Below are 26,460 nucleotides of genomic sequence, written 5' to 3'. Positions count from 1 at the left end.
TGTGGACTCCGCCTTGACCCCTATGTATCAAACTCTAAAAATCTTTGGCCCCTTTGGTTTACACTATCCCCAGATGGTGTAAACTGCTTTATGTATGGAGACATTCTCGCAGGAGAGCGATCTTACAACCCGTCTCCCGCAGCCTCCGTCTGGCTCTGGAAGCTGACACTACATGCATGCATAGGGTCAGATTCCCCCAGAGGAGACTTTCACAAATGTGCGAGACTCCTATAATGAGCTGGGAATTTAACTTGCAGGGACAGCTGTTATCACTACCACTATCCCTGCGACTTAACTTTAATACATAGCAACAATACGGTCATTCAAAATGAAAGAAAAAAACAAAACTGTCCAAATACAGACTGGACTCACTGAGGCAAGAGATATTGGTGGTCGCCGCCGCCGCCTACTGGGAGTGAATCTTAGCTTATCAAAATTGCGAACGAAAGATTAGCAATATTGCGAATAGACACTTCTTAGCAGTTTCTGAGAAGCTCCAAACTTACTCGGCATCTGCGATCAGTTCAGTGCTTGTCGTTCCTGGTTTGACGTCACAAACACACCCAGCGTTCGCCCAGACACTCCTCCGTTTCTCCAGCCACTCCCGCGTTTTTCCCAGAAACGGTAGCGTTTTTTCATACACTCCCATAAAACGGCCAGTTTCCGCCCAGAAACACCCACTTCCTGTCAATCACATTACGATCACCAGAACAAAGAAAAAACCTCGTAATGCCATGAGTAAAATTCCTAACTGCATAGCAAATTTACTTGGCGCAGTCGCACTGCGGACATTGCGCATGCGCATTAGCGACTAATCGCTCCGTTGCGACAAAAAAATAACGAGCGAACAACTCGGAATGACCCCCATTATCCCTCTACAAACATTATAAACAAATTGATTTATTTATTAACATGTATTTATATAGCACAAACATTATGCAGCGCATTAAAGAGAATATTCAGTAAGTCATTCATATCAGCCCCTGCCCCAGCGGAGCTTACAATCTATGTTTCGCACCACACCTAAACACAGACACACACATACAGTATGTTTATGGACTTTGGGAGGGTACCTTGTTTGCTATTGATTGGGAATTGAACTCTACTAAACACAATTTCAAACTTTTGCACCCCGAAGTGTAAAAATACTGCCAATGTAATAAGTTTATGCATTCGCATTTACTTTATGTCCATTTAGTCAGCAAGTTCTTTAGGACAACAAAATGCCATCTGTACCAGAATGCTCTATAGCAAATGTCACATAAATCTAATAATCTCTCTTCTACGTATTGCTACAGGTGGAGCTACGGCGGACATCTCACACACGATTCCACTGATAATGTCGATTTATATACAGGAATGAAAAGCTATACCTTCTATACCAGGGGTGGGGAACCTCCGGCCCGCGGGCCGTATAAGGCCAGCAAAGCCGTTTGCTCCGGCCCACCCGCTTCTCTGTGAGACACGCCGCCGCTCAGTCCGGCGGCAGCGTGTCTCAGCCGTCAGTACAGGGACTCAGGAGGAGAGCGCGGCAGATGGCAGCGGCGGCGTGTAGGACTAGAAACCAGCCGTCGGTTCGTGAACCAATCAGAGCTCGCGGACCGGCAGCCAATCAGGAGCTGCGGCTGCCGGTCCGCGAGCTCTGATTGGCTCTCGAACCGGCGGCTGGTTTCAAGTCCTACACGCCGCCGCCCAACATAGCCGCGCTCTCCTCCGTGTCCCGCCGAAAGAAGCAGCGGTAAGCAGCACGGGGGGGGGGGGGGGGGGGCATCTGTATACCTGGCACTGTGAGGGGCAATTGTATACCTGGCACTGTGGGGGGCATCTGTATACCTGGCCTTGTGGGGGGCATCTGTATACCTGGCACTGTGGGGGGGCATCTGTATACCTGGCACTGTGGGGGTGGGCATCTGCATACCTGGCACTGTGGGGGGGGCATCTGTATACCTGGCACTGTGGGGGGGCATCTGTATACCTGGCACTGTGGAGGCATCTGTATACTTGGCACTGTGAGGGGAATTTGTATACCTGGCACTGTGAGGGGCATTTGTATACCTGGCACTGTGAGGGGCATTTGTATACCTGACACTGTGGGGGCATCTGTATACCTGGCACTGGGGGGGGGGAGGGGTTCTGTATACCTGGCACGGGGGGGGGGGGGGTTCTGTATACCTGGCACTGTGGGGGCATCTGTATACCTGGCTCTGTGAGGGGCATTTGTATACCTGGCACTGTGGGAGGCATCTGTATACCTGGCACTGTGGGAGGCATCTGTATACCTGGCACTGTGAGGGGCATTTGTATACCTGGCACTGTGAGAGGCATTTGTATACCTGGCACTGTGAGGGGCATCTGTATACCTGGCACTGTGGGGGGCATCTGTATACCTGGCACTGTGGGGGGCATCTGTATACCTGGCACTGTGGGGGGCATCTGTATACCTGGCACTGTGGGGGGCATCTGTATACCTGGCACTGTGGGGGGCATCTGTATACCTGGCACTGTGAGGGGCATTTGTATACCTGGCACTGTGGGGGGCATTTGTATACCTGGCACTGTGGGGGGCATTTGTATACCTGGCACTGTGAGGGGCATCTGTATACCTGGCACTGTGGGGGCATCTGTATACCTGGCACTGTGAGGGGCATTTGTATACCTGGCACTGTGCGGGCATTTGTATACCTGGCACTGTGGGGGCATCTGTATACCTGGCACTGAGAGGGGCATTTGAATACCTGGCACTGTGGGGGCATTTGTATACCTGGCACTGTGGCGGTAATTGTGGATCTGGCACTGCACTATTGGGGGCATATGTGTATCACGTCCCATTTTAATTGGCCACACCCATTTTTTTGGTGCGCGCGCCTCTGGCGCGCACACACAGTGCCTCTAAGGGGCAGACCTACTGGGGGGGCAGGGTAATTTTTTAAGTTGAGAATTTTTGTATGGCCCCCGAAGGATTTCATAAATATCCAAATGGCCCTCGGTAGAAAAAAGGTTCCCCACCCGTTCTATACACTCTGAACACACTTTAAACCTTTAGCCGATGCAGCCGCTATACTTGGTACACACGCTACGTACTTTTTACGCTATTAGCGTACAGAGTCCCGTACGATGTACGGACTCTGTGTACAAACGCAGCGCTGACGGTACAATGCACCTGCAGCGCGTACACACCCAATGAATACGCTTTAAACCTTATACAGCAATGCAATGCGTTACTAATACACTTTTAAACCTTAGCGGGGAAAGGAAGACACAACACCGATATGTAGTTAAATCACTGGGTTCCGACACCACAGCGTAATATTGCTGAAAGGGGGTCACAATATATACAATACAATATAAGACAATATAACAGAATAATGGCAACAGTCAATGGTACATACGTGAGTATATTCGCGTGCGCTTCCCGGTCCGGTCCTCCGTAATCTAATAGATAACGTTGTGAGTCTTGTGTTTGACCAGGCCTGCTGCAGGCTTTATTTATACAATTCTTCCAAAAGCAATACAATGGATACTGTAATCCCTTTGTCCATTGGACACAGGAATGCACTTTTACAGTACAGGAGAGGTCATAGGTCGATTTGAATTGGTGGGCGATGTCTGTTCTAACTGTTCTTGTGGGTGGTCTCCTCTGGATTCCCGCTGCATACATAATGTACAGTAAATACAGTTTATATCTATATTCTGCTCCTGCACATAACTATCCGCAGAAACATGCGATCTTCCTCAAACCAACACCGGAATGTTACCCTTAAAATACCCTACAGCTGGATACCAAACACCACCTTATGACCTTGTTCTGTCCCCTCCTATCCTGTAAAGGTGAATCCCTTTGTTCTGGAATCATTTAAACTGTTGATACTTGCTGGTGTGGTGCAGGGAGACTATGTGTACATTGTGCACTATTTGGATTAAATATGTAATGTGTTTTGATAGCTCTCCATGCGTTCACAAACTCTACCGTAAATACCCATACCACGCGCTGATGCACACGACCGCGGGAGCGACCATACGCAAATTGCGAATATGTGCACGCACAGCAGAACAAGTACACACGCGGAGGCCACCTGTGTGTAGTTTGTACTGCAATATTTTTCGACACCACATGTACATGAAGGAAAGGAAATAAAGGTGGTTGCACTGCTGTACACTCATAAGAGATCCTGCCCTCCTGTCAGTTTGGTTTCGGTTACTCTCCATGACTTACTGTACCACTGATCCAGAAGTAATTTGAAACCCTCACTGGTGATGCTAAAGCACCTACAACACACACTCTTTTACAGTCTAATTACAAAACGGAAGTGGAAAATTATTCCATTAATATACTGTACTCCATTACTGATCAAATAGAGATAATTAAATAATAAGAATAAAGTATACAGGGACACTAACTATAGGGTTATTTTCACGTACAGTATTTATCACAGTATTTAACGTGAACATCAAGTAGCATTTCATAAAGTATGTATATCATAGTAACTTAGAGATGAGGGCAGTGAATGGTTTGTTCTTTAATTACTGGATGTATCCTACTGCCTTGTTATTCCTGCAATAAGCAGATCTGCCACAGGACAGGGCTATATAAAATGTCAGCCTTCTAAATGATGTGTCCCCTTATAAGCCTTATCTTTATTTTTTTAATTTCAATCTCCAATACCTTCCTGAGAAGTGTCACGTTAGTGAGAGCGGCGTCTCGCTGATTACATAATCACTGGAGCTCCCGGGTGAGTGAGAAGGCTGCATGCAGCTATAAAGGACGAAGATCATTAGCACCTCCGCTTATTTTCTACAGTTCTGTGGAACGTGGGCCTGGTTATGTTGACGAAGGAGATCTTAGTAACCGTCCATTTGTGGTAAGTCGCAAAAACAGATTCTAAAGCACAAGCTGGCCTAACCAACCAACAGCTAAATACATGTGATTAGACCACACAGCTGAAAAATGAACCATGAAAAACAGAGGATATCCTATTAACACAGTTTGTTTGGCTCAGAAAATATGCACTTGAAGAGGAATCACCTTGGCAAGAATCTTCTGCTCAAGTTGCAACCCAGTTAAAAGCAAAGTATTTCATAAAATAAATATGATAATAGCAGCTGCTCTCCTGATCACAGGCGATTTTGCAGGTGCAACATGTTTTCAAAACTGCATGCATAAACCTAAAAACATTAAAAAATAAGAATTTACTTACCGATAATTCTATTTCTCGGAGTCCGTAGTGGATGCTGGGGTTCCTGAAAGGACCATGGGGAATAGCGGCTCCGCAGGAGACAGGGCACAAAAAAGTAAAGCTTTTACCAGATCAGGTGGTGTGCACTGGCTCCTCCCCCTATGACCCTCCTCCAGACTCCAGTTAGGTACTGTGCCCGGACGAGCGTACACAATAAGGGAGGCAATTTGAATCCCGGGTAAGACTCATACCAGCCACACCAATCACACCGTACAACTTGTGATCTAAACCCAGTTAACAGTATGATAACAGAAAGAGCCTCTTAAAGATGGCTCCTTAACAATATAACCCGAATTTGTTAACAATAACTATGTACAGTATTGCAGATAATCCGCACTTGGGATGGGCGCCCAGCATCCACTACGGACTCCGAGAAATAGAATTATCGGTAAGTAAATTCTTATTTTCTCTATCGTCCTAAGTGGATGCTGGGGTTCCTGAAAGGACCATGGGGATTATACCAAAGCTCCCAAACGGGCGGGAGAGTGCGGATGACTCTGCAGCACCGAATGAGAGAATTCCAAGTCCTCTTTTGCCAGGGTATCAAATTTGTAGAATTTTACAAACGTGTTTTCCCCCGACCACGTAGCTGCTCGGCAGAATTGTAATGCCGAGACCCCTCGGGCAGCCGCCCAAGATGAGCCCACCTTCCTTGTGGAATGGGCCTTAACAGATTTAGGCTGTGGCAGGCCTGCCACAGAATGAGCAAGTTGAATTGTGTTACAAATCCAACGAGCAATCGTCTGCTTAGAAGCAGGGGCACCCAACTTGTTGGGTGCATATAGTATCAACAGCGAGTCAGATTTTCTGACTTCAGCCGTCCTTGAAATGTATTTTTTTTTTAAGGCTCTGACAACGTCCAACAACTTGGAGTCCTCCAAGTCGCCAGAGGCCGCAGGCACCACAATAGGTTGGTTCAGGTGAAACGCTGATACCACCTTAGGGAGAAAATGCGGACGAGTCCTCAGTTCTGCCCTATCCGAATGGAAGATTAGATAAGGGCTTTTATAAGATAAAGCCGCCAATTCAGATACTCTCCTGGCGGAAGCCAGGGCCAGTAACATAGTCACTTTCCATGTGAGATATTTAAAATCCACCTTTTTCAATGGTTCAAACCAATGGGATTTGAGGAAATCTAAAACTACATTTAGATCCCACGGTGCCACCGGAGGCACCACAGGAGGCTGTATATGCAGTACTCCTTTAACAAAAGTCTGTACCTCAGGAACTGAGGCCAATTCTTTTTGGAAGAATATTGACAGGGCCGAAATTTGAACCTTAATAGATCTCAATTTGAGACCCCTAGACAATCCTGATTGTAGGAAATGTAGGAAACGACCCAGTTGAAATTCCTCCGTCGGAACACTCCGATCCTCGCACCACGCGACATATTTTCGCCAAATGCGGTGATAATGTTTCGCGGTGACTTCCTTCCTTGCCTTAATCAAGGTAGGAATGACTTCTTCTGGAATGCCTTTCCCTTTTAGGATCTGGCGTTCAACCGCCATGCCGTCAAACGCAGCCGCGGTAAGTCTTGAAAGAGACAGGGACCCTGTTGTAGCAGGTCCCTTCTCAGAAGTAGAGGGCACGGGTCGTCCGTGACCAACTCTTGAAGTTCCGGGTACCAAGTCCTTCTTGGCCAATCCGGAGCCACTAGTATTTCTTACTCCTCCTCACCGTATAATCTTCAATACCTTTGGTATGAGAGGCAGAGGAGGAAACACATATACTGATTTGTACACCCAAGGTGTTACCAGTGCGTCCACAGCTATTGCCTGTGGATCTCTTGACCTGGCGCAATACTTGTCCAGTTTCTTGTTGAGGCGAGACGCCATCATGTCTACCATTGGTCTTTCCCAACAGTTTATTAGCATGTGGAAGACTTCTGGATGAAGACCCCCCTCTCCCGGGTGTATATCGTGTCTGCTGAGGAAGTCTGCTTCCCAGTTGTCCACGCCCGGGAAGAACACTGCTGACAGTGCTATTACGTGATTCTCCGCCCAGCGAAGAATCTTGGCAGCTTCTGCCATTGCACTCCTGCTTCTTGTGCCGCCCTGTCTGTTTACATGGGCGACCGCCGTGATGTTGTCCGACTGAATCAACATCGGTTTTCCTTGCAGGAGTGGTTCCGCCTGGCTTAGAGCATTTTAGATTGCTCTTAGTACCAGAATGTTTATGTGAATAGACTTTTCCAGGTTCTCCATACCCCCTGGAAGTTTCTTCCTTGTGTGACTGCTCCCCAACCTCTCAGGCTGGCGTCCGTGGTCACCAGGATCAAATCCTGTATGCCGAATCTGCGGCCCTCCAATAGATGAGCCTTTTGCAACCACCACAGAAGATATACCCTTGTCCTTGGCGACAGGGTTATTCGCAGGTGCATCTGAGGATGCGACCCTGACCATTTGTCCAACAGATCCCTTTGGAAAATTCTTGCATGGAATCTGCCGAATGGAATTGCTTCGTAAAAAGCCACCATTTTTTCCAGGACTCTTGTGCATTGATGTACAGACACCTTTCCTGGTTTTAGGAGGTTCCTGACAGGTCGGATAACTCCTTGGCTTTTTCCTCGGGAAGAAAAACCTTTTTCTGAACCGTGTCCAGAATCATCCCTAGGAACAGCAGACGTATCGTCGGAAAACAGCTGCGATTCTTGGAATATTTAGAATCCAGTCGTGCCGTCGAAGAACTACTTTAGATAGTGCTCTTCCGACCTCCAACTGTTCTCTGGAACTTGCCCTTTTTAGGTCGTGCAAGTAAGGGATAATTTAGATGCCTTTTTTCTTTGAAGAAACATCTTGTCGGCCATTACCTTGGTAAAAAGGCCCGGGGTGCCGTGGATAATTCAAACGGCATCGTCTGAAACTGATATTGACAGTTCTGTACCACGAACCAGAGGTACCCTTGATGAGAAGGACAAATTTTGGACATGGAGGTAATCCTTGATGTCCAGGGACACCATATAGTCCCCTTTTTTCCGGTTCGCTATCACTGCTCTGAGTGACTTTATCTCGATTTGAACCTTTTATGTAAGTGTTCAAAACATTTTAGATTTAGACTATGTGTCACCAAGCCGTCTGGCTTCAGTACCACAATATAGTGTGGAAAAATAATACCCTTTTCCTTGTCGTAGGAGGGGTACTTTGATTATCACCTGCTGGATATACAGCTTGTGAATTGTTTCCAATGCTGCCTCCCTGTCGGAGGGAGCCGTTGGTAAAGCAGACTTCAGGAAGCTGCGAGGAGAAGATGTCTCGACTCTCCAATCTTTACCCCTGGGATAATACTCGTACGATCTAGGGGTCAACTTGCGAGTGATCCCACTGCGCCCTGAGACTCTTGAGACTACCCCCCCACCTTGAGTCCGCTTGCACGGCCCCAGCGTCATGCTGAGGACTTGGCAGACGCGGTGGAGGGCTTCTTTTCCTGGGAAAGGGCTGCCTGCTGCAGTCTACTTCCCTTACCTCTATGTCTGGGCAGATATGACTGGCCTTTTGCCTGCATGCCCTCATGGGAAAGGAAAGATTGAGGCTGAAAAGACGGTGTCTTTTTTAGCTGAGATGTAACTTGGGGTAAAAAAGGTTGGATTTCCCAGCTGTTGCTGTGGTCCCCAGGTCCGATGGACCGACCCCCAAATAACTCCTTCCCTTTATACAGCAATACTTCCATCTGCCGTATGGGATCTGTATCACCTGACCACTGTCGTGTCCCTGACATCTTCTGGGAGATATGGACAACGCACTTATCTTGATGCCAGAGAGCAAATATCCCTCTGTGCATCTCACATACATATATATAGAATGCATCCTATTAAATGCTCTACATGAATAAAATATTTTCAGTCAGGGAATCCGACCAAGCCAACCCAGCACTGCATCTCCAGGCTGATGGCGATCGCTGGTCGCAGTATAACCACCGTATGTGTGTATATACTTTTTAGGATATTTTTCCAGCTTCCTATCAGCTGGCTCCTTGAGGGCGGCCGTATCTGGAGACGGTAACGCCACTTGATAAGCGTGTGAGCGCCTTATCACCCTAAGGGGTGTTTCCCAACGTACCCTAATTTCTGGCGGGAAAGGGTATAACGCCAATATTTGCTATCGGGGTAACCCTACGCATCATCACACACTTCATTTTATTTTATCTGATTCAGGAAAAACTACAGGTAGTTTTTTCACTCCCACATAATACCCTTTCTTGTGGTACTTGTAGTATCAGAAACACGTAACACCTCCTTCATTGCCCTTAACGTGTGGCCCTAATGAGAAATACGTTTGTTTATTCACCGTCGACACTGTATTCAGTGTCCGTGTCTGTGTCTGTGTCGACCGACTGAGGTAAATGGGCGTTTTTAAAACCCCTGACGGTGTTTCTGAGACGCCTGGACCGGTCCTAATAGATTGTCGGCCGTCTCATGTCGTCAACCGACCTTGCAGCGTGTTGACATTCTCACGTAATTCTCTAAATAAGCCATCCATTCCGGTGTCGACTCCCTAGAGAGTGACATCACCATTACAGGCAATTTCTCCGCCTCCTCACCAACATCGTCCTCATACATGTCGACACACACGTACCGACACACAGCACACACACCGGGAATGCTCTGACAGAGGACAGGACCCACTAGCCCTTTGGGGAGACAGAGGGAGAGTCTGCCAGCACACACCAAAAACGCTATAATTATATAGGGACAACCTTATATAAGTGTTTCTCCCTTATAGCATCTTTTATATATATACAATATCGCCAAAATCAGTGCCCCCCCTCTCTGTTTTAACCCTGTTTCTGTAGTGCAGTGCAGGGGAGAGCCTGGGAGCCTTCTCTCCAGCTTTTCTGTGAGAGAAAATGGCGCTGTGTGCTGAGGAGATAGGCCCCGCCCCTTTTTCGGCGGCCTCGTCTCCCGCTATTTTTGAAGTTAGGCAGGGGTTAAATATCTCCATATAGCCTCTGTGGGCTATATGTGAGGTATTTTTTGCCTCTAATAAGGTTTTTATTTGCCTCTCAGAGCGCCCCCCCCAGCGCTCTGCACCCTCAGTGACTGTTGTGTGAAGTGTGCTGAGAGGAAAATGGCGCACAGCTGCAGTGCTGTGCGCTACCTTTATGAAGACTCAGGAGTCTTCAGCCGCCGATTTTGGACCTCTTCTCTCTTCAGCGTCTGCAAGGGGGCCGGCGGCGCGGCTCCGGTAACCATCCAGGCTGTACCTGTGATCGTCCCTCTGGAGCTAGTGTCCAGTAGCCAAGCAGCAAATCCACTCTGCACGCAGGTGAGTTCACTACTTCTCCCCTAAGTCCCTCGTTGCAGTGATCCTGTTGCCAGCAGGACTCACTGTAAAGTAAAAAACCTAAGCTAAACTTTCTCTAAGCAGCTCTTTAGGAGAGCCACCTAGATTGCACCCTTCTCGTTCGGGCACAAAATCTAACTGGAGTCTGGAGGAGGGTCATAGGGGGAGGAGCCAGTGCACACCACCTGATCTGGTAAAAGCTTTACTTTTTTGTGCCCTGTCTCCTGCGGAGCCGCTATTCCCCATGGTCCTTTCAGGAACCCCAGCATCCACTTAGGACGATAGAGAAAGAAGGTTTCCACACATGTAGCATTACATTACTGAAGGGGTTACTTATAACGAAAAACAACAACCCCCCCCAAAAAATAAAAAAAATAAAAACAACAACAACAACAAAAAAACCTCTGGACTTATGTATGTCGTACTCTGTGCAAATCGCACTGGCAGGGTTTTTGCTGGTACTTACGTATATCACCACCTTGGTGCCTTCTTAAACAATTCAGGTACTTGCTGCGTCTCTATTATATTGGAGTACAATGTCCTGTATATATATATATATATATATATATATACACACATACATATATATATATATATATATAAATATATTGAAGAAATTGAGAATACAGCGCTAAAAATACAATTTTTGTGATATCTATACCTTCTTAAATTAGTTATCACCTTGCAGGAATTATTTAAAAACACTTCCCAGTATCTTATCTGGGTGGCAGCTTATAATACGTGGTAATGTGTTTGGCAGTCACATATGAATAATTACAAGAATAGATGAAAACAAGCGCCCACGAGTGTAATTAATATACATGCAGGAAGGGAAGGGTGCAAAAAATATGATGATATAAACCATGAAGTCTGGATGCTGACGGACGAAACGCGTTGACACTACCTACAGACATCTCCTATTAAGGACAGATAAGCCTAAATACATCTTTTATCTTGTACGCATTTTATTCGGCTACTTTTCTACGACATATTGGATAGAATTGACTGCTGATACTCTATATATGGACAGATAAGCCTTATATATTTCGCTATCTTGTACGCATTTTATTCGGCCATTTTATGTTTATTTGTGTATTAAATTTATGTTTTTTTTAACAAAATTATACTGTCTAGGCTATATATTGTGCAAGATTGGGAAAATGCTGATTCCCTAATTAGGCCTATAAGACAGTGGTATACTTTTAAGTTTTAAAAGATAGTGGTATATTTTGAAGTTGTAAAACGGTACACACTATGTTTTGCAGTTTCTTCTTTTACATGTAACTAAACCATAAGAGAGGGCTCCATGAGAAAAAGCTTCTCTATTTTTCCAGATAAGTGTTCTAAGTCGGTTTATATCATCATCTTTTTTGCACCCTTCCCTTCCTGCATGTATATTAATTACACTCGTGGGCGCTTGTTTTCATCTATTCTTGTATATATAAATATATATATGTACATATATATATATATATATATATATATATACACACACACACACATATACATCTAGATTATATATTTTCTACATATATACATACACACACACACACACACACACACATATATATATATATTATATATATTATATATATACATATATACAGATGAGTTGCCGTCACACTATACAGCCCTTCAAATCGTGCCATGCCATGGTGGGACTCTTCAGCGCCGGGTGTCTTCTTTTTTTTGTATCTTTTGCTGCAAAAATGCATCTTAGACGCAATGTAATGTAATAGGATGCACGGGCAGCCTCTGCTGATTAAAATGATATGTGGTACTGCGGCTCTATCTGCATCCAAAATGCCACGTTTCTAGCATAGCATTTTGTATGCAAATACAGTCGCAGTAACACAGAATATAGGCATGCTGCATACCATTTTAATCAGCAGAAACTTGTGCGTCCTATTACACTGCATCTAAGATGCATTTTCACAGCAAAAGATGCAACCTATAGCTCAGCGCTACAGAGTCACACGTCCAACAAGCGCTATGTGCAATGTGACTTGTAGCGCATGGAGCAAAGTTGTAAGAGGACACATATGTATGTATGTATGTATGTATGTATGTATATATATATAATGCAACTGGACAGCCCTCAGTGAGACTTATGTCGTCAGAACAAATGATACAAAGGCTGTATAGGTGTTGTCAACGTTTCAGAGACTGATTTCTTTTATCAAGGTCTTGATAAAAGAGATAAGTCTCACTGCGTGCCGTCCAGCTGCATGTTTGTTACATTACTCTAAAGGTTGGGTACGGGAGCAAGTTGTGATTCACACACGTGTGTGTGTATATATATATATATATATATATATATATACATATACACACACACACACACACACACACACACACACACACACACACATAAACAAATACATGTGGTGAGGTAAGATGGCTCAAGAGGCACTGGCTAGTACCAGAGCCAGATTTACACGCAATAAATGAGCCAAAGGGTTCATATGGGCATTATACAAAGGCGCAGCAGTATATACTGCTGGAAATTTGGTATTGATTAGAGATGTACGGAAAAGATTTCAGCTGTCAGACTTTTTACTCCAGAGTTTTGACTATAAAAATGATTCGAATAATACAAAGAAGATATTTCTAATATATTCTCTGTATTCTTCATATACTTTATATAATCAAACTTCAGCGCATAGGTCTGCAAACTCGGTCCTCAGGACCCCACGCGGTGCATGTTTTGCAGGTCACCTGTAGATTTTTAAATGTGACAGTTGGTGATACACAGTGCAGCTTCCGGGTGACCTGTAAAACGTGAACCATGTGGGTTACTGAGGACAGAGTTTGAGAACCACTGCTTTAGCGCATATGTTACTATGATAGGAAAGGCTCTGCATCACCTCACGTCACTGGTTTATACAGTACATGCACACATACATAAAATATCTAGCTAAAAAGGCAATGTTACAATTTAGAGTAGAAGTGGAATTTTTACACAGACGATCAGATGTATGAAATACAGCTAGTGGTGTTCCATCACACTGATCTGCTCACTAGCACACCTTACAGCATGGAAGGTGATGTAGCCATATGCACATAATTGCTAATATGTAGGATAAATGTTTAGTCTTTATGCTTCCAGGTTATAGATTTATCAGACTTGTAAATATTACTGCCATTATGAGAATGGAAACTGAGCTAGATTACCAGGGGTGTTTGCCATGACAGTAGTGACAAATGCTTAACTGATAAGGAAGAGGATGAGAGGCTGAAGAACAAGTCAATATCATGCTGTCATTGTGCCATTTGCTAAACATTATTAATCTATTACTCACCTGGCCTCATCATTCATTGCACTGTTGCCTATAGGAGCCATGAAGCTCACCAGTTTGCTATGGACATGATACCTGTATAAGAAAACACAAACATGATTGACTGTTACAAGTGTTTATCCTGACAACCAGTATCATGGACAACATACTGCAAACAAACATTTGATGATCATAATAAACACTTCTAACAAAGGGCAATAGAAAGAAATTGTTTCTTTTACAATACAGGTATGGAATATTATTGGACATACTTAATTGAACTTTTTCATGATTTGATGACTATGCCTAAAATATAAACAACCCGTCAATGCGAAGTTACCATGGTCTTTACCCATACTGCCTGTGGCAATCACATCCTCGTTAGATAGTTTTGCTGAGCTCCTCAGTTACCATACCTGGTCTGCATATAATCTCATTAAACAGCAGCAAGCAGACTACTGTCCAGTCAGAGATCAATCCACTACACTGGTAAATCCCAACACAGGTGCTCATTTTGTTGCAAACAAAATTATATATATATATATATATATATATATATATAATCTCCAGGCACAAATCTGGTCAACTTTCCTACCACACTAACAAAAATATAGGTGAAGATTTCCCATTAATCATTCAGCAAAAGGACTCAAGGTTTACAGACATGGCAATGTGACCCATTTCTAGCACACAACTGTCTGGTCTATCATTTCACACTTCTTGATTGATATTTAACTAGCATTACCAATCTATGCATTAATTAATTAATTGGGGAATAAATACTAAATAAAGGTCTCCCTGATTAAATTAACCATTTCGACTATATACATTCATAGTTCTATACAGGCATAAATAGTAAATAGACAGGCAGCTGTGTGCGTGTGTATATATATATATATATATATATATATATATATATACATACATACATACATACATACACACACACACACACACACACACACACACACATATACACACACAAATCTAACTACATACAGAAAATAACAGAAGCCTTTACCATATGTACTTTGCACATGGCAGCAGATGGCATATAATGGAGCATGCGAAGGCCTAAAATCTGAGAATAAAATAAAAATTTGAAACAGAATAGATGAACCCCACTGTGGTTTAGGCCATGAACCATTGCTGCACCCCTGTCCGTGATTCTGAAAATGAAAAGTTAGTAACACTTAGGGGGGTATTCAATTAGCTCTGGTAATCTCGGAGCTGTTGAATTCGCCCACCTGCCTATTCAATTACGGTCCATTTTTGCTTGTTTTTTAAGGCATTTTCACCAATGCCTTTTCACCTTTTTTTTTTTCTGTGTGAAAAGGCATTGGTGAAAAATGCCTCTAAATCTGCAAAAACGGCCCGCGTTTTCACCGACTCAGGTGAGAAAACATGTGGATTCGCTGATCCACATGCTTATCACTCCTGTTGAATTTTTCGCCTAGGTGAAAAAACGACTCTGCTATTGAATAGGGCAAATCCCCATTTGCTCTAAAAACAGCGAAAAGTCCTGTTTTATCACCTAGGCGGAAAAAAAAGACGTAATTTAATACTCCTCTAAGTCTACACATTTTTCCCCCATATATATATATATATATATATATATATATATATATTCTTTATTCAGAGTTTAACATAGTAGCAAAGGAGAAAATAGGTCACACGGCAGTAAGTTGGAACATAGGAAGACAAACATTACAGTTGTGTGGCAATAACACACATAAGTAATACAAGGTAATGGAGGAAGAAAATAAAAGAAAAAAATAAGAGGTATGCACTGCTACATGAGGTGGGCCTAAAGAAGAAGTAAAATCTAATACAACGGGATATAAGTGAACATTAAATCGGAAAGGCGTAACATGCACAGAGGATAACTGGATCCCACTCCAGGGTAAGGGTGAAGGCCAGGGGAGATGTGGGGCCTGATTCTATGTAAAGCAAAAAAAGCAAATAACTTTGTGTCTGGAACAAACCATGTTGCCATGCAAGGGGAGAAATACATTTGTTTTTCCCTGTTCAAGGTAAAAACTGGCCGCTTCTGCATGTAGCCCACAAATGCTAGACAGCTTTATTTTTACAGTGCAATTCAGACTTCAGTTTAGACACACACCACCCAAATTGAAATGTCTCTGCACATGTTACATCTGCCCCACTTGCAAGTGCAACATGGTTTGGTTCAGTTGCTTGCAAATCTGAATCAGGCCGTTGGTGCGAGGGTAAGTTAGTTAACCAGAGAAATTTAGCGGTTCAAGACTACACCTTTTTTGCATCCTTTATAGCGGTGTTTCTCAACTCCAACACTCAAGTATGCTGTACAGGACATGTTTTCAGGATTTCTGGTAGAGCAGGTGGGATAATTACTTACCCACCAAAACAGATTAGCATGCCTGTCCATGATTAAAACAATCCATAAACCATGATCTGTTGGGGGTACTTCAGGGTTGGAATAGAGAACCACTGCTTTATAGCAATGGAGATATTTACAAGCTTCAGCAACACAGAGGAGGGTGAGGAGAAAGAAATCCAGGCCTTCCACATGAAATCATGACCACCTCTTGATTATATGGTTTGGTTATATACACATGGCTACCACACCTCTAATTCATTTGAAATGACAGAAGAAGAAAATCTACAGCAAGCAGAACAATTGCTGCTTACTTGTAGATTAGGGGATAAGCAGTACCCTGCTATAGTACCTACTACCCAATTACCATATATAGGCATTACCTACAAATTGATGCGGCCATGCACAGGGTGAACTAAAGGAGAAAATGTAAACATCCATCTCATCCATAACCTGAATTAATAAAACACTTGATTTCCATCTGCAAAAAAGAAAAAACTGTTTATTCAGAATGGAATTTTCATGTTGAGGCGCAGCAACGATCCACCACCTGGAGTAGGACTTGCACAGTTCCGCGCAGCCTTATAATGGATTTGCATATGGGCAGAATTTTATTAGCTCCAAGCCTTAGCAAGACGCATGCATAATTTCATGGTGTTCTTTGCAGCTTTAACACACTGAGCATTAATGTGATGCCTACTGTTTAGAAGTATGCATAAATCTTTGCTGTCAAGGATGAACCAAGTTTGAGGTAATATGCTATTTGCTGTGAAATGAACACTGCAGCATTTTGTGTATTAGGCATCATCCTCACCCAGTCACGTGTAGTAACCTAAATGTATTCCCATCTCAGTCTTTTTAATTATGAAGGTATTGCACATTAAATTGCATATTTTATAGGCATTTCTTTTTTTAAAAGGCACAAAATAATAGCAATGTAACCATTTTGCTATACTATGTGGACAAAAATTAGCAAATAAGCTTCATTTTTTTTTAATTGTTGGGAGTACATTTTGAAGACATCCAAAAAGGGCATGGAAGCAAGAGCAAAATGGCGCAGCAACTGAGAACATGAAGGTCGTGAGAAGTGAAGGGATCCGCCTACTGTAGATGAACAGAGGTGCTTTAATGATTCAATTTCATAAAAGATTTTACTAACATTTAAAAATGCACAAAGTTCTTCCAAAAAAGTTATATGCCCCAAAAGTTAAAATTACTGTGGTTCTTATTCAGTTGTCCCCACTTAAACTCGATAAATAACAAAAGTAGCATTAACATAATGCAGCTTAGTATGAAGTTCCCCAACTCTGCATACCAAAAAAAGAGAACTGCACTGTAGTTAAATATTCCTCTGGTACAATACAGCTCCTCAAAACTCCCTGTATTGGATACAATCTATTATTATAATCGGCAAATGACAAAATTAGGTCATCACATTTGCACATTAGCTGTGACATGTATGTGTACGCCACAGAGATGAGACAGAAGAGAAAAAGGGGGAAACATAATAGGACAGGGGCAGGAATGGGGTGAAGTGGTGCAGGAGATGCCAGGTCCATTTATTTGCTTAGTATACATAAAAATCTGAAGAGTAAAAAAAATGGTTCTCTCATTGGTAAGAACTATGTGCGTGATTCAGAGGTGGATGCAAATTGCACCGCCGCTGTCTCTTTGTACCGTGTACTAATATGTAAAACCCACTGGAAGTATCGTGGCGCCCACAGCCTGCTTCTATGGTCCGCTGGAGGCGTCTGAAGACACAGCATCGGATCAACATCGTGGCCATTGGTCGCAGCCTCAGACACCCGAGTACAGGATTGTACAGCAAAACTATGCTGCCGGGGCCAGTGAAACTGCATCCGAGGACGCAGCCACTGGCTTTCTTCATGACCGCAAAACTTAGGTGGCACGCCTCTGTTTTGAGGACCTCTCTCCCTTTCCTCCCCCAAAACACCTTCAGCATATGACCGGGGTTGCGGTAACATGCAGACCAGGCGCATGTGCAGTCCCAAAAACATGGGTAACTTGAGACCGAATTTGGACTGCGTACAGTCCTGAATCAGGCAGACTGATCCTTTCCACCAGTGTCAGTAATGTTACTTCCAGAGAGTTCAGTCAAAACACATACTTACAGTCTGTAAACACTTGTTATTTTAAATACTTACTCATCATATCCACATAATGATGAAAACACAAACCGTCCTAAAACTAACATTATCCACAAGTAAAAATATAGACTAGTATAGAAGAAAGGAAAAAAGGCACACAGGGATGTATAGGCCACATACAGGGAGAAGAAACACTGTTAGAGGAGAAAAAAAAAAGTGAGGACTTCCCAAAAAGTACATTAGTAAAAATGAAAATGAAATAGAAAAACATAATAGTACAGAAAAGATAAAGGGGGAGAGAGAGAAGGAGTAAAAGGGGGAGAAAGAGAGGAGGAGGAGAAAAAGAAAGAGGGGATACTCTACAGTGGCTGGTGCGGAGTTTGGCTTGGGTGGTACACCTGTTAAAGCCATAAAAAAGGGTCTGTGATTTCAGGGGAAACATCCCACTGGGCAGAAGGGCACTGGCTGATTCACTGTACCAACAGTGTATACTTCCACATTGCTTAATCTTTGAGACAAGTAGCTTTCAAGAAAGAGAGGAGTACAAATAGCAGGGAAGGAAAAAACACCAGGGAGAACATCTAGTTATATATAAAACCTGCATTAATGTCCAAGCCATTGAAATAAACTGTACCTGTTAATACATAGGCCTTACTAAAAGTATCAGAAGGAGGCTGAAAATATACATCATTAATTAAAAGGAACAACATACAAGAGCTACATGGCCTATCTATAGCCAACACAGCTGGGCCCCAAAAGCATTAAGGCCCAGATGACTAACATGGTTGACTGATCTAGTTACAACAAATAAATAGTTTCTAGCTTTGGGTTATTTACACAGTTTTTGTATGTCCAGTTAAACAGCCACAGTGCCTGCAGCTGGCAAATAAAGCCGTAGGACTGGCAAGTACTAGTGAGCAAGCCTTGGCATATTCACCTGTAGTCTGCAACTCATATTTTGTCATCATCATGTTTGGGGTACAAAGTATGTTTTAGATTTGTTATTGTGCACAGAAATAACCACCACAAAGCAATTTAACGTATAAAAGGCCACAGAATGAAATCTGCAAAGCCATGACATTCCCTTTTTAAATCCTTTATTTTCATCTTTGTGGATGTAGAGTATAACATGCTTAAACTTTTCACAGAGGATGGATATTTTGCTCAAATTATAATTGAACATTTTGTTCGCCTCTCTGCTACTGATGATCTGGCCCGGTCTGTTCAATTGTTATCTAGAGCTGGGTAATAAGATTGCCATGCTCGGGCCTTGATCTCCCGCTGAACGAGTACAGCCCGTGTTGCACACACAGAGATGGGCTGCATTATTTCAAAGGCTTTGAGAGTGTGACTCAGTTGTGTGATGTTGTCAGTGGCTTTTGACTGAATCATGAATACATCCAATTATGTGTGATGCTGACAGAAAAGAATATTGATAGCCAATAATTACAGGCTTTTCAGGCCAACAAAGCAGCTCTTTCCTCTTTTAATAAATTATCCTAGAACATCAATCTTAAAAATTACTATGCCACAACTGACCCAGACTGACTTCCATGACTTTCTATCTGATGTGTTTGCAACCAAGAATGACTGTGGACATATTCCGAGTTTTCATTACAAATCAGAACTATACAATATATAAAGTAATGGCATGAAAATGTATTCTATGTAAATGAAAAAAACATAAATGAACATTTTTTACTTTAATAGAAAATACTTTGTTAAGCACACCATGTGCTTTATTCACAAAACCTACTTAGTCAGTATATCGAGCACTAGTGCTTTACTTACACACACAGCAGAATCTAGCAGCAGCAGCAGCACAGTGGCACTGCACAGAGTTCAATAGAAGTGCGGCAATGTCTGAGAGAATTTATTAGTGATGGTGGCCGCCGTCGTAAAAGAGTCAAAACCACCCTCGCTCAGTCTAAGCCCTATCTGTGAAGCTCTGTTAGAAAGCCTCAGCTTGAATGAGCTGCAAAGACTTTGACACTACCTACCATCATTTTTATCATACAGACACATCTCCATGATTAGTGGCTCTTGAAGACTGTCTGGGAGCAGCACAGGATGTTCAAATATGTTATTGGAGAGATGTCGAATATCAATTGTCACTTTTATTTCATCTTAAAATGACAGAAAAGGGACATTTCTAGTAAGCCTGCAGAACAGGATTTTTGTGCACAGATTAAAAAAAAAAAAAAAAGTAGATGTACATTTTTCAAACTTGCTATGCATGCACCAGCGTTTTCTTCATGATATGAGCAGAGGCATGGGTCAAGCAGTGCCATAAAGCATAGGTCGATTCTTTATATTAAGGCACGGTCTGTGCTTAAGACAAACGCATGGAAAAATAGAATGCCAGCTCTTGGCAAGCAGAAAATGCAGACAAAATCCATAGTGTGTGCTTGAAAGGCTGAATTAGCTGTGCCTTTTTTCCGGTGGTGTGCCCTGCAAGTGTTCCTCTAGCACACACCGCTAAGTTTAAAAAGATAAAAATTGACATTTTCCAGAGCTACATGAAATTTGAGCAACTTATAACTTTGAGAGATACAGCTTAAGTGTTCCTAACTAACCACAGTCCCTATTTGTCAGTTCTTTATAACAGTGGGAAACCCAGTATTTTGAATGCCTTGAATAATCTGAATAAAAGGAGGAGTACTAGAGAATTACTAATGCAACATATCAGGAAGTCAATCAGGTTCCTTAATTTTAGCGGAGTATTTGTGGAGACTAAAAACACGGCTTTGTTCCCCTGGTGTGGTACGATTTTGGCTTTTCCTCACTTGCTGTGGGAAACTTGAAAAATGCTTTTGTTTTTTGGAGGTGTTTTCCCTGTGGACGCATGAGCACTCATACATTACATTAATGAAATCCAAGCTGATCAGCACGGAATAAGCAGCATGCTGTGTATGTAAAACCAAGTCTTACAGTATAACGGCACCACAGGGATACATTACACATTTTCAGGTAGTTTTAGTACAACCCAATACGTGGAATTCACAGAGGAAATCTATATTTTGATACCCTATGCTTACATTTTGATTGTGCAGTGCTGGAGTGGTGTATAAATGTATGCTCTGCTTTATCTACTACCTGGAACACTGTCAGTCTGCACTCACCTCACTTTTCTCCCTTTACTTGCTTTGGTGTCCACTTTCTTTTTGATCTTGCTCCTTAGCTTCTGAATTGCAAGCCACTGCCTGGGGAAAAAAAGTGTATCCTTAAATATAGGCCAAGCAGAACACAGAAGAAAGCATGTTTAGATAAATAGGTTGTATGAGCAGCACAAAGTTTTATTAAGTGTAAAGGTGGATACACACTAGGCGACGTGCTCTATGAGCGACGTCGCCTAGTGTTTCCCCCTCCTGGGCCATCGGCAGCAGTGCATTCACACTGAGCGATATGACGGCCATATCGTTCAGTGACGTCACGCCGCGGTCATCCACATTGAGCTGCATGCACGGCCGATAGCGATGGTCATTAACAACCCATGGGACTGCGCATCGCTTGTCGTCACAGTCTTCATAGCCCCATGGTCACAATTTCTCTATTTTTTTACACAAGCTGTACCAGACTTCATTATTTTAATTTCCAATATAAACAGTATGTCAACAAACCCTTTAAAAATAAATAAAAAACCTAATGTTAATCAGCCAGCGAATAAGCATTACAAGTGAATGAACATTTTGAAATAATGGAAGCTATTCCACATACAAATTCTGGTATTTCAGAAAAATACAATATATATTACAAGAGATTTATCCATGATATAACTTGCGCATATATTAGTATATAATGAATATATCATGAATACACTTTATTGCATTACACAAAGTAAAGCAAGTTCTAAATACACAAGTGGCATTTGTCTTATCATGCCGTCTTTATTTCAGCAATAATTAACTTTCATCCAGGGACATTAAGCTATACAGATAAAGCTAGAGAGTTAAATAATAATTATGGAGATGATCAATGGTTAATCAATAAAGGGTATTGCTACCTGCCCTGGAAAAGGGCAAGAGGTTTTAAAAGCTACTCCAACATGTGAACCAAACACTATTACTAATACATATTTTAAACTGTTGTAGCACAGTGGATCAATATGGAAAAAAAATATATATATTTTTTTTTCCCCACCATTTAGTACATTTAATTTTTTGCATAATTGAAAGTCTCACTTAACACAACGATAAAGAAATTGAAAACTATGCACAAAGTGTGAAACTAAGGGGTCGATCCAATTAGGTGCGAGTTGGCTAGCGCAAGCCATTTTTACAACAAATTTGCATATTGCATTTGCAATCCATTCTCCCTGCAAATGTGCATTTTCTTTGTGTGCACCCCCAATGTGCAGGTGAAACGGTAGGAAAAATATTTATTTTTAAAGGTAAAACTGTTGGGACACAGCGTGGAACCATTGTTTTATCGCACAAAAGGAGGGGTTAAAATAGTATAAATTGGCCAATAAAGACATGTCATTTTTCAAATTAAATTTATTGAATAATCTTGACCATGACTTAAAGGACATATATGTTGAGGACTTGTACTGATGGGAAATTGTTTTTTGAGCTTGCAAATGGGAACTAAAATTGGAAAATCAATTTATACTCCTTTTTCAGCACCCCAAAATGCCATCAAGACTTTCACTTGCTGAAAAACACTTCCTGCCTATGATTTTTCCACCATTAGAAAAATGTAAAACTAAACATTTGACACCTTTTAAAAACCTCCAGTACTTTCCTTTTTAGTCACTAACAGCCAACTATATGGTCCTGCTATTGCAAACTGCCACTTTATTGGGATTCAGAAGGATTTCCCCACTTTTTCATGCACTTCTCCCAGGTTGCATATTGTAGAAATGTCAAACGACCATGCTACAAGTTTTGCAAACTGCTATTGCTAATTGTATGTCACATTTCTCAGATCTGAGAGCTGTATGAAAGCTGTAACTCGCACTTTATTGGATTGACCCTTTAATAGTGCACATTTTCATACATTTAATGTTTTATTAGTGTTAGTGTGTTAAGTACATAGAGTTAACCTCTGTAGTTAGTTAGTGGAAGCCCTCGTTGAGTCCCAAGTTCTAGAAATTCTCCTTTGTGTCGCCTTAGAATTTTCAACAAGTGATGGAAATCTCTGGGTCCAGGCAGGTATCGCCACCGTTTGATTGTCTGGAAACTTACTTACTGCACTCCTGCTTAGTGGCACTTAGCTGGGTTTGGGTGCTAGATGGAACATAAACTGATGTCGTAGGGTGGGCAGAGACTAAAGGAAGTTTCACTTTTGATCAGGATATATTCAGTAAGCACCTGTCAAGGGGTACAGTATGCTGCGCAGCCATCTTTACTGAAATATTTCCTCATTTAGAACTGGCCACGACCAGGGCTATAATTAACAAGTAGGGTCGCATATAGTTGCTTCATAGTAGTCTTTTTAATATTGGATACATGGATATTTTTATACATAAGGAGTGTGGAGTTGGTCTCATGGGACATGGCCAATAAGGGATGCCCTCTTATAGACAATAACCACCTGTTACTAACTCCACTCACTATGTAGTGGGGGGGGGGGGGGGGGGTATTTTGCTGCCACCACCAGGTCCTTCAACCAACCCTGTAACTGCTTCACTACTTAGACTCCTACCACCGGCACCTGAATACAGCTTACTGCAGTGTATGTGTAGTCACTATGCCGACACACCTCCGTACTGGCATCAGTAATTACCCAACTGACCAGGCCCTGCATCGGTAGCTGGCAAAGGGTGGAGCTTGGAGATGCTGGGCTCAACCTAGAACAGGCTGAGAATGGTACTGCAAGTATGGCATCCCTGTTGGTCTCAAGATGAAAGGCAGTTGTCTTGAAGGCACGATATGAATACTGAATGTGCCTGTCCAGCTAGCAAATGACATCATGCACACGACATCTAGGGTACATCCTTATACTTACAAGTCACCATTTACTGAAGGTCTAACAATTTGGTTATTGAAACTAAATTTTACCTAAATATATCTAATCCCCTTTTAAATGCATTTAGAGTGTCCACCATTACCACCTTCCCTGGCAAGGAATTCCAAATCCTTATTACCCTAACAGTGAAGAACCCTTTCCTCCATTGCGTGCTGAATTTTCTCTCCTCCAGCCTCAGCGAGTGCCCACGTGTCCTAAACAGAGTTCTTTTAATAAATAATTCCTCTGATAACTCTTTCTAGTGCCCCTTAACATATATGAAGACATTAATAATGTCTCCTCTTAGACGCCTCTTTTCCAGTGTATACATGTTCAACCTAATAAGCCTTTCCTCGTAATCCAGTCCCTCTAGCCCTTTAATCAATTTAGTAGCTCACCTTTGAACCCTTTCGAGTTCACCGATATCTTTTTTTTACAGTGGTGGCCAAAACTGAACACAATATTCCAGGTGCGGACGTACCAATGATTTGTACAGTGGCAGAATTACATTCTCGTCCCTTGTCTCAATTCCCTGTTTTATGCACGCTAACACTTTACTTGCTTCTTTATTGCGCTTTGACACTGTATACGGTTAAAGTTTATTATCAATGAGTACCCCCAAATCCTTTTCCAAAACAGCTACCCCTAGACTTTCCCCGTTTAATATCTAAGTAGACCACATCCACTGCTTTTCCTTGGTCAAGATTGTCGCTCACTTCCTCGTAGAAGTTAACTAAGTTAGTGTGACATGATCTATCCCTCACAAACCCATGCTGGTTATTGCTAATAATCGTAGTGGTCTGCAGATACTCCTGTATGCTATCTCTTAGAATTCTTTCCAATATTTTCACCACTATAGATGTCAAACTAATCGGCCTGTAGTTACCCGAATGATTTTTGGATCTCTTTTTAAATAATGGCACTACCTCTGCTATACGCCAATCCTTCGGTATACCATGCCAGATCTTGAACTATTGAAAATCAAGTATAGGGGGTTCTGCTAGTTGTGACCTAAGCTCCGTAAGAACCCTCGGATGAAGTCAGTCTGGGCCAGGTGATTTATTCATCTTTATTTTGCGGAATCTCTCCCTAACTACTACTTCACTTAACCAAGTATCTAACCACAAATCCACTATCACTATCGCTATGCTATTGTCAAAGTCAGAAAAATATCACGCTGCACATTGCCATATATGCACCTCATGCGTGTGCCCGCTGCACGTGCATGAGCCCTCCCGTGGGTGCGTATACTCGCAGTCGCGTGCACTCGCAGGCGCACGGTATGCGCATTTACGGTAGAGTTTGTGTGCGTCTAGCGGGTGACTCGATCGTTACATATTTTAGTCATATAATGTATTTTGTAGATTATGGTCCCTTTGATAGAATCTGAAAGTTTAGTTAATGTAGTATGTTCAGAGACAAAGAGATCCCTCTTTGTTTGAAACGAAGGGTCAGACAGGGGTGACACAGTGTTGTTTAGTATCCATCGGAAGAGTATTAAATTAGCAATATTCCGGTGTTGGTTAGAAACGGATTAATCGCTCGTGCGTATAGTTATGGCCATAAGAAGTTTATGGACATTTGCTATATTTGCAGTTTATTACCCATGCGGCGGGAAACCTGAGTTTCCCTCCCACTTGAGCAGTTTGAAATAGTCACAGCCCACCTGTATGAACCAACCTATGACCTTTTGTTATAATGCGGAGACGGATTCCTGTGTCCAATGAACAATAAGAATGTAGGGACCATTGTACTGTACTGTGTGTAAGTGTATATAAAGACAAGCCGACCTGGGCCAGCTCCCACTCTACTCTTCTCAACGGTTCTCATCACTGATAATCGGGAGCTGGATATCCAGAAAGGCGCATGCGATTGTTTCCCCTTGTGCGTAAGTTCTCTGCAACCATATTTATCTCCTAATTTTGTTGTAAGCCATTTTTCTCTCTCTTTCCCCTTAAATGTAATTGTGCCGCTATTGTATTTTAACGTGTAGTAATTCGGTTAGGTATTTTATGTTAGTTTGGTAGTGTATAAGTTGTAATGTGTATTCTTTTGCAATTGAACGTTCATTCTCTCCCTTAAAAGGTGTTAGACCCTTAGACCGGTATTTGAGTGTTTATTATATTGCTAAGTGTTCTCAGAGCGTCACATACGCTCATACAGCTTTTAAACTAACAAGGTTACACTGTGTTGCATTTACACCCTATCACTGCATAAAGGTTTACAGTATAAGTACATTCTTTAAGGTATAGTTAT

At 42.4% G+C, this 26,460-nt stretch overlaps 1 protein-coding gene across 2 annotated transcripts in view; it reads right to left on the bottom strand.

Moving 5' to 3' along the window:
* The window catches only part of AATF (apoptosis antagonizing transcription factor), a 402,606-nt gene that overhangs the window by 39,063 nt on the left and 337,083 nt on the right, over window positions 1-26,460 (bottom strand). For both annotated transcript variants that reach the window (XM_063954827.1, XM_063954826.1), the window contains exons 10-11: window positions 21,378-21,458; window positions 13,816-13,887 (exon numbers count right to left, since the gene is read on the bottom strand). In XM_063954827.1, coding sequence (XP_063810897.1) covers window positions 13,816-13,887; window positions 21,378-21,458 — 153 coding nt within the window. The remainder of the gene's footprint in view (window positions 1-13,815; window positions 13,888-21,377; window positions 21,459-26,460) is intronic.

Source organism: Pseudophryne corroboree, chromosome 2 (assembly GCF_028390025.1).
Source record: "Pseudophryne corroboree isolate aPseCor3 chromosome 2, aPseCor3.hap2, whole genome shotgun sequence".
Taxonomy (NCBI): domain Eukaryota; kingdom Metazoa; phylum Chordata; class Amphibia; order Anura; family Myobatrachidae; genus Pseudophryne; species Pseudophryne corroboree.
This window is presented reverse-complemented; position numbering and strand designations above follow the sequence as displayed.